Source organism: Dendropsophus ebraccatus, chromosome 13 (assembly GCF_027789765.1).
Source record: "Dendropsophus ebraccatus isolate aDenEbr1 chromosome 13, aDenEbr1.pat, whole genome shotgun sequence".
Lineage (NCBI taxonomy): Eukaryota > Metazoa > Chordata > Amphibia > Anura > Hylidae > Dendropsophus > Dendropsophus ebraccatus.
The window spans coordinates 75,540,218-75,548,047 of NC_091466.1; the positions used below are offsets into that span (position 1 = coordinate 75,540,218).

Consider the following 7,830-nt stretch of genomic DNA (forward strand, 5'->3'; position numbering starts at 1 on the left):
CTTTGTTATCGCTGTATCTTCTGTGTGTACATTAAATGATCAAGTGGTTACAAGGCAGAAATCTTCTCTGAGCCTGTAGCCCCCTGAGCGTACCCGGGGCAGGAGAAAGAGAAATCTGCAATGCATTCCAGACACCTGCGGAAAGCTCCTTCTCCATAGCTGCAGAGTATGTTGGCCAGTGTAGTGCCGAGCAGCCGGGACAGAACATAAAACACCTGCCTCTCTGGGAAATGTTCTTTACCAATCCACAGTATATATAATAACGGCCCTCTAAGCCACATAAGCTTATTACATGTTAGGTGCAACTGAAGTGCTGAGCGTGCATCAATGTATCATGGCCAGTATCTCCACAGGCGGGCAAGCTGCCACTCCTTAGCCCTGGAGGAACTACAAGTCACATTCTGTCCTCTGGCACTTGTAATTCCACACTTACTGGAGTGCTACAGGTTGCACCAGCCTTTTCTAGGATGATCCCCGAGCCCATATGAACATATTGGTGACAATAATATATATTGTGATATATGTTCAGGGTCTCTATAGATGGCCGTTCTACAAATGGCACATTGAGCTGGCCCTCCCAGATCAAGAAAAAAATCCTATTTATGTTCCGTGTATGACCCGTTTGAGGATTTTATAAGCCGCTTTATGTATCCCCTCTCATCAAAGGCAAAGGTGTAACTCCCTGTTTTTTCCACTAGTTTTAATACTTAAAATACACTTAGTGTATTTAACGCTACAGCCGCGTGTTTGTAAGATTTGTTCAATGAAGCCTTGTAATCTGACCCAAATGTTTCCTAGCGGATGTTTCTCTCCCAAAGTAAATCTGAGTTATTAATCCACAGCATCATTACTGTGCTGGAATTTGCTTTTCCCCCCTTCTGTAATATGATCAACAAGGCATGCTCTATGTTTTCTCTGGATATCCCAAGCAATACACTTCAAGTTAGAGAGAAAAAAAAAAGAAACCTTGTATGTGATCTTAGCTGCCAAGTGATTCTGTACATGGAACTAGAAGGTCTTGCGGTGTGTGCATCACAAAGGGCTAAACATCCCCCAGAACCATGGCTGTGCCCTTCTCCAGCACTGATGCAGGCTCTTCTCCAGTCCATGTACATCTGTTGTCTTAACATGTAACCTACAAGTATTCACTATCCTTTTTTTTTTTTCTTTTTTGCTAGAACATTTGGAGAACATACCGGGCACAGCAGAAAATTCCAGCATCCGCTTTTACTTCAATCTCAGCAGCATTCCTGAGAACGAGGTGATTTCTTCAGCCGAGCTAAGACTTTATAGAGAACAAATTGAACATGGCCCAGCGTGGGAAGAAGGCTTTCACAGAATAAATATATATGAAGTTATGAAGCCTCTGACAGCAAACGGACAGATGATCACTAGGCTACTGGACACCAGACTAATCCATCATAATGTGACTCGGTGGGAAAGTTTTGATGTAAGTCCGGCAATTATGAGGTGGACCCAAGACAAGGGAATTAACCATGGGCTTGCTGTTGAGGTTATTCATCTCAACCAGACTAAAACTTATCAGGGGAAGCATGTTAGGATTAGTCGATCGCTATTACCTCAAGAGAATGCAGACTGGTCGCAGATGAGGCCGCTTCTTATCACGTTTAGCCACGATGGCAGGGGACATGCACTGACCAGGAGGTCTAAAAGAAGTCCGAAACAGCAGAGAGCCCGGAAAAAAAACAAAAACTGCCGGAGGCATTCTCTGTATGTGGATTTCAGTGACGTTGGCTGGAATGATTGGATTGTGGCACCACCTGGATATCAGGCGTTTTACTGCCATGGTGACTGCCCGTTTCCCCTGGCTGACCACCTGAACTCAACCAACCACGCCATTGTACAGACTCTGGTAAACTCAGTAAACTCAAGCATTCCCAAAGCGTGCTGCGTTCCCACAGAACTGAGCGCCATTTCCATGCTCTATTTGGACGAGTACGACAAAGTTGTCCTTAAAAACTATCAGGAGATGGTGGTAGAGGGGTGCGGGTGCCGTTAAAATCCCCCCCAAAAAACAGACTGCTTATCATGTGGACTCCTTCGCAAAACCGAACTTTCACCTTGACCTTATTTATGTCTTTTACGTGCAAAAATTGTTTTGACAATATGATCATATATTTTGACAAAATATATTTATAACGACGTATTAAAAGAAAAAAATAAAATAAGTCATTATTTTCAACAAAAAAAAAAAGTTACAAAAACATAAGCTACTTCTTTGTACAGTTGTGTATAAATGTACATTAGGATGAATTTATATGGGAATAGAGTATTTTTTTTCTATTAATATCTTTTCATAGTGTTAATATTTATTGGCAGCGTGGCTTAAAATCCATCTCCCTAAATGAATGTAAAGTAGCTGAGAGCAGAGAGCAGTCTGGGAAACTGAACTGCTTCACTCGCTAACCTGCGCTTAGTGGGATTTTTTCTGTGTTTTTTTTTTTTTTTTCCACTTAATTTACTAAAAAGACTCTTGGAAGCCCCTGAGTTGTCATGCTAATGCCGAGTATAGCTCCCCTGCTATATACTGCAGGTTCAAAGCTATTCAGGCAACTTTTTTTTGGTGTGTGTGTGTAATTTTGCGGAGTCTACAGACTAGCCTGTAGTTGAGAGAGTATTGTGCAAAATAATTTCTTTTAAAACATCAAAGCTTCCCAAAGTCTTTTGAAGGTTAAAAACACATAAAAAATGCAGAGACACTTGACAAGTACTGTATTTACCATTGACAGATGTGTTCATCTGTGCTTCCGTCTTCGCCAGCCAACAAAAAAAATCCTATTTTTTTTTTGTTATAAATATCTATAATATTTTGATAATATTTTTTAAATAAACATATTTATTTTCCTCCTTTAACGGTGGAATAAGAGGTCATTGTAGAGTTGCGTGTCAGTGCATCCCCAGTAAACTGCATGAAGGTTTGCCTTCTAATTATTGAAAGCTCTGTAAGTGCTTAGGAAGGGGAAAATGGTGAAGGGGATCGCAGGGAGGGGGCTCAGGAGAAACCAGTAAAAACTCAAGAGTGGAAAGTTTGCCAAGCCACAACTTCCCGGAGAGTGCAGGTGGAGGGACCAGATCAGAGCCTCGGGCTAAGGCAACAAGACTTCATGCTGCTTTTGTAGCTCCCTTCAGAAAGGGCCTTTTTAATTGTACAGGGCTTAAATAAATTGTTTAAAGGAGATTGAACTTAGTTTTCCCTCAGGACTAATTTGTTTTGTGATGTTTGATTTGCAGAAAAAAAGTCTTTTTACAGTGTACTGTCAATGTAAATAGGGTTGTAAGGTCATTGCAGGAGCATATATATATATATATGATTATATATATAATGTTTCTTACATTACCTGCTCTTGTTGCTATGGGTTTAGCTATATTTGACAGTCACCATTCGGTTGTTTCAGGGTTTCCTCCCTATGTGTGGTTAGGGTCCAGCCTAGGTCCATGTGGGGGATTAAAACCAATATGATTTTTTATCTTTTGCTGTCAGGGGTGTCTGGCAGCTGCCCCTCACGCTCCATACTATAAGCATGTTATTAGGTTGACAACTTAAGCCTAACTTTTACCAGACTCTTTGCAGTGCTTTGCATTGATGCAAGAGAGTGGCCCCAATGTCACTTTTCAAACTCCTTTACTTGCCATTGCAAAAGCTGGTGGTCAATGACAGTGACAGCCAGCAACCTCCCCCCATCTGACCAGCGCATTGCCCCAGTCTGACAGCGTCTATTGAACAAAGTCCTAACCTTCCTGTGCAATGAATTCCTTATTAAAGTGACTACGAGAAGAGCAGCGGCGGCTCCTGTCTTTTATTAGTTTACATTCATGGGTGGACAGTGGTGTTTGTTTGTCACGGCAAATGTTTGGTCTAGGAATTCTGCATGAAATTTGCAGGGTTTTGTTTAGCCCCTTTTGGCATTGTCACTCTAATGATCCTAATGTGTGTATGTAAATAATGTGCCGACCTCCCACTCGCTTTGATGAGGAATTGACACTACGGAAAATACAATCCCTCCAGTTCCTTTCTACTTCAGGATTTATTGCTTCATTTCACTTTACATTTCCCATCCCCATACCTGTTCTAATGTAAGAGAAGAAAGTAACCTGTAACCCCTGTCAGTGTGTAGAAGAGAATTATGACAGTAAAATGTTCAGGAAATCAGGCAAATCTTCATCTTTTTCGTTTCTGGTACTGACGTTTTTATGCTTATTAATATAATACGGTGTTTTTGTCAGTGTATCCTAATAGACAAAACCAGGAGTTAGAACTCGAAGGAGAATCAGGTATAATAGAAGTCTGATTCAGTCCTGGTTATGGCCTAAAACAGGGATGGGGATCCTTCGGCCCTCCAGGTTCTGCAAAACTACAATTCCTATCATGCCTGGACAGCCGAAGGCTGTCCAGGCATGATGGGGATTGTAGTTTTGCAACAGCTCCAGGTCAAAGGTTCCTCATCCCTGGCCTAAAATATGCATTAGAACCGCACTGTGTGAACATGGGCTGATTCCCTGTACTTTTCCTAATCACAACCTGAGCGAATCTACTGAACAACTTGACAAATCTACGTTCAGTGTTAGGGAATCAGTTGGTGCTGTATAAATAAAGGAATTATTATTATCCTCTATATAGAGAGAAACTAGTCCTGCTTGCTATACGCATCGATTCACTGTAAAAGTCATACCAGATTTTCCCAAGGGATCTGAGCAATTGGAAAGAGGAGCTACCTTCCCAGACAGAATCTATAGACCACCGATGCTTGAGATTCCGATTTGGTGATTCTCACTATATATTCGCTCTTCTCACATTATAAGGTTTGTGCAGTCTCTAATGGTTTAATATGTTCTAGGCTATATTTGTGGATTGATGCCACGCTAGTAGACTTGTCTTGAAGGGGTTTTCCAGCACTACAAAAACATGGCCACTTTCCCCCTTCTCTTGTCTCCAGTTCAGGTGCGGTTTACAATTAAGCTCAATTTACTTTAATGGAACTGAGTTTTAAAAACCACCCAATCTGGAGACAAGAGGGGGGAAAAGTGGCCATGTTTTCATGGCGCTGGAGAAGACCAGCACCATACCATTCTGTGTCAATAGGATAAATTGTTATAGGTCAAAAAGACCACTTGGGACTCTGTCTCTATCTTCTCTAGATTGATTGAACCCTAATACTTGGGTGGCATAAACCTATAGTAAACCATTCAATAGACTAAACCTGGCTGTCTATGCAATTGATGAATGATAGATTATATTTACGAATATCAGTAAATGCTGTAATGCTGCTTTTAGAGGTCCAATGAAGCTTGGAGTCCATAAAAATAGGTCTACATTATTATTTAATTATTTTTTTGGGTGGAATCTTTCCTGAAAAGAGCAAAAAAAGAGGAAAGAAGAGGGAAATGATGAGATGAAACTTCTGACCCTGAATGTTGAGAGGGGCCAGAGACCACTCGGTCTCTTCATAGACATTCCTGGGACCCACTTACCAGCGTTAATTGTAATCAGTCACTGATTACTGTCTTAGAAAGTGAATGTTTTTGGTCACTACTTACTAATTGCTTCTGATCCCTGACACAAAGAGCAGAACCCTCCGCCGGCCGACAATGAGCACCCAGTAATCTTTAGCCAAGTGAAAGGAATTAAATGATAGGAAAATGGTGAATAATTTAATAATAATAATTTCCTATTATTTCTATAATATTGCAAACTATACAAAATAAGAGAGTCTGAGATCTAAACACAAAACCAAAATATCAGCAAAATTCACTTTGGAAAAGTTTAATTTGTTAGGAAATGCCTTAACATTATACACAAACCAGGACTTCTCCGAGCTTGTGATGGAGACATCACGGAATCTGTTGGCGCTATACAAATAAATATTATTATTATTATTATTATTATTATTATTATACCTGCCTATAAATGTTCCATTGACGTTATTAAAAAACTCTTTTCCTCCTCTTTATCGGCCCCTCACCCTCCTTCTCCTGCTCATTCCTCACTTTAAAGGTTAGCTGTCTTGCCTCGGGCACTGCTGACCTGCTGCCTCGTCTTTGATGCTTTGAATATCAGGCATAACCATTCTGCAGAAAGAATTTCATTTTAAAGTGGCAATAAGCTAAAAGCCGAGTGCTTTTCAGCTGTTTGACAGAGCAATTACGCACATTTCAACTGATCTGCACAAGTCCGATAACCCCGGCTCCTGAGATAATTGTCTGTTAACTTAATATCCACAAACCCTTCTCTGCAGTGGAGGAAATAGGACATTAACAACCATGGTGTCCTGCGTCTGACCATTTTAGCCCTTTAAGAGGGAGCTCACATGTAGCAGATTTGCAGTGTGGATTCTGTATCACAGATCTGCACTTTTCTCCAGTACGGCACAAGATAGATGGCATTGTCTAAACTCCATCCACATGCGGTAGAAAGAAAGATGCATGAATAGCAGGGCAGGTTTATTTTGTTGCCGAAATGCAGCGGATGTTTTACCACTTCTTTCTATAGAGGGAAATCTGGGTTCACACTGCATTTTTCTGTCCATTTTTATATATATATATATATATATATATATATATATATATATACATATATATATATATATATATATTATTATTATTATTAGGAAAAAGAATGGATGCAAAATGTATGGCGTTGTATGCCATAATGCAGAATCCATGTCCCATTGACTTACATTACTTACGTATTTTTGTCTATGGTAAAATTATACGTAAGGAAACAGTGAACTAGATGGTAAAACGCAGTGTGAACCGAGCCGAACACGTGTCATTGCTGTGGATAAGCAGTAAGATCTGTAGGGCAATTGCAAAGGACGCTTTAAAGGGAGACTGAAAGCAGGGATAGACATATATCAGTGTCGCCAGTTTGCCGTTTTCAAGAAAAAAGAATCTTTATCTCTGGCTGACAGTGTCACAGAGGTGTGTCAGCCCCTCGGCCTCTGCCCGCTGTGCTCTCAGGATGCCGCTGTATCTTCTGGACGGACCCTGCTGTCTATTATTCTGGAGGAGGTGGGATGGCGGCCTGTAGATGCGACATCAGTGGAGAGTGAGGTGGCCATAGGCTGTGAGGGCAGAGCAAACACTCCTCTGTGACACTGTCAGCCAGGGAGAAAAATTTATTTTTCTTGAATGCCCATATCCGTGCTGTCTTTTTTCCTTTAAATATGCTGAATTGGTGATTGTTCGGGATCATTCACATTATTGCTTTGTCTAATTTGGCACCAAACCCAGTAGGCAGCTCTTGGTGTGTTTGGGGTCTGCCCTGGAGTCCCAGCCTCAGCCACTGAGAGCACCGCAGGTACTGACCCCAAACACGGCAAGAGCTGTCTACTGAGTCTAGTGGCGGAGAATGGAATGTGTCATCAGAAAATGACTTAGTGTAAAGATAACGTTTTCATGTTAAACCTTTTTTTAAGAGTTTTTGGTGAAATTTTTTCTAATTTTCCATTTTTCCATCTATATTATAAAATAATTCTGATATCTTGCAGTTCTTATTCTGACCACTGGGGCTAAAACTAAAGCCCCTATTATACGGGACGATGTGTTCCCCACTCGCTTGCACCGCTATTCCACGCATCGGCATTTAGCGGGTGAGTACAGGAGGGGGGCACCCCTGAGAGCTGCGGGGGGTGGGGGTGCCCAGGTGATCGCTAGATCGTCCGGGCAGCCCGTAGAGGATAGTGGCAGTCTGCTGCTGCCGCTGCTCCTGTCCCACGGAGTGACGGCAGCTGATCGTTGCCATCCTGGTTGTTTGTCTTTTAACATGTTGAAAGACAAACGACAGCAACGATCAGCCGACATCGTTCATGT

General features: G+C 41.5%; 1 protein-coding gene across 5 annotated transcripts in view; it reads left to right on the plus strand.

Moving 5' to 3' along the window:
* The window catches only part of BMP4 (bone morphogenetic protein 4), a 220,614-nt gene extending 216,813 nt beyond the window's left edge, over positions 1–3,801 (plus strand). For all 5 annotated transcript variants that reach the window (XM_069950740.1, XM_069950741.1, XM_069950739.1 and 2 more), the window contains one exon: positions 1,179–3,801. In XM_069950740.1, coding sequence (XP_069806841.1) covers positions 1,179–2,020 — 842 coding nt within the window. In that variant the 3' untranslated portion in view covers positions 2,021–3,801. The remainder of the gene's footprint in view (positions 1–1,178) is intronic.
* The last annotated feature ends 4,029 nt before the right edge of the window (positions 3,802–7,830 follow it).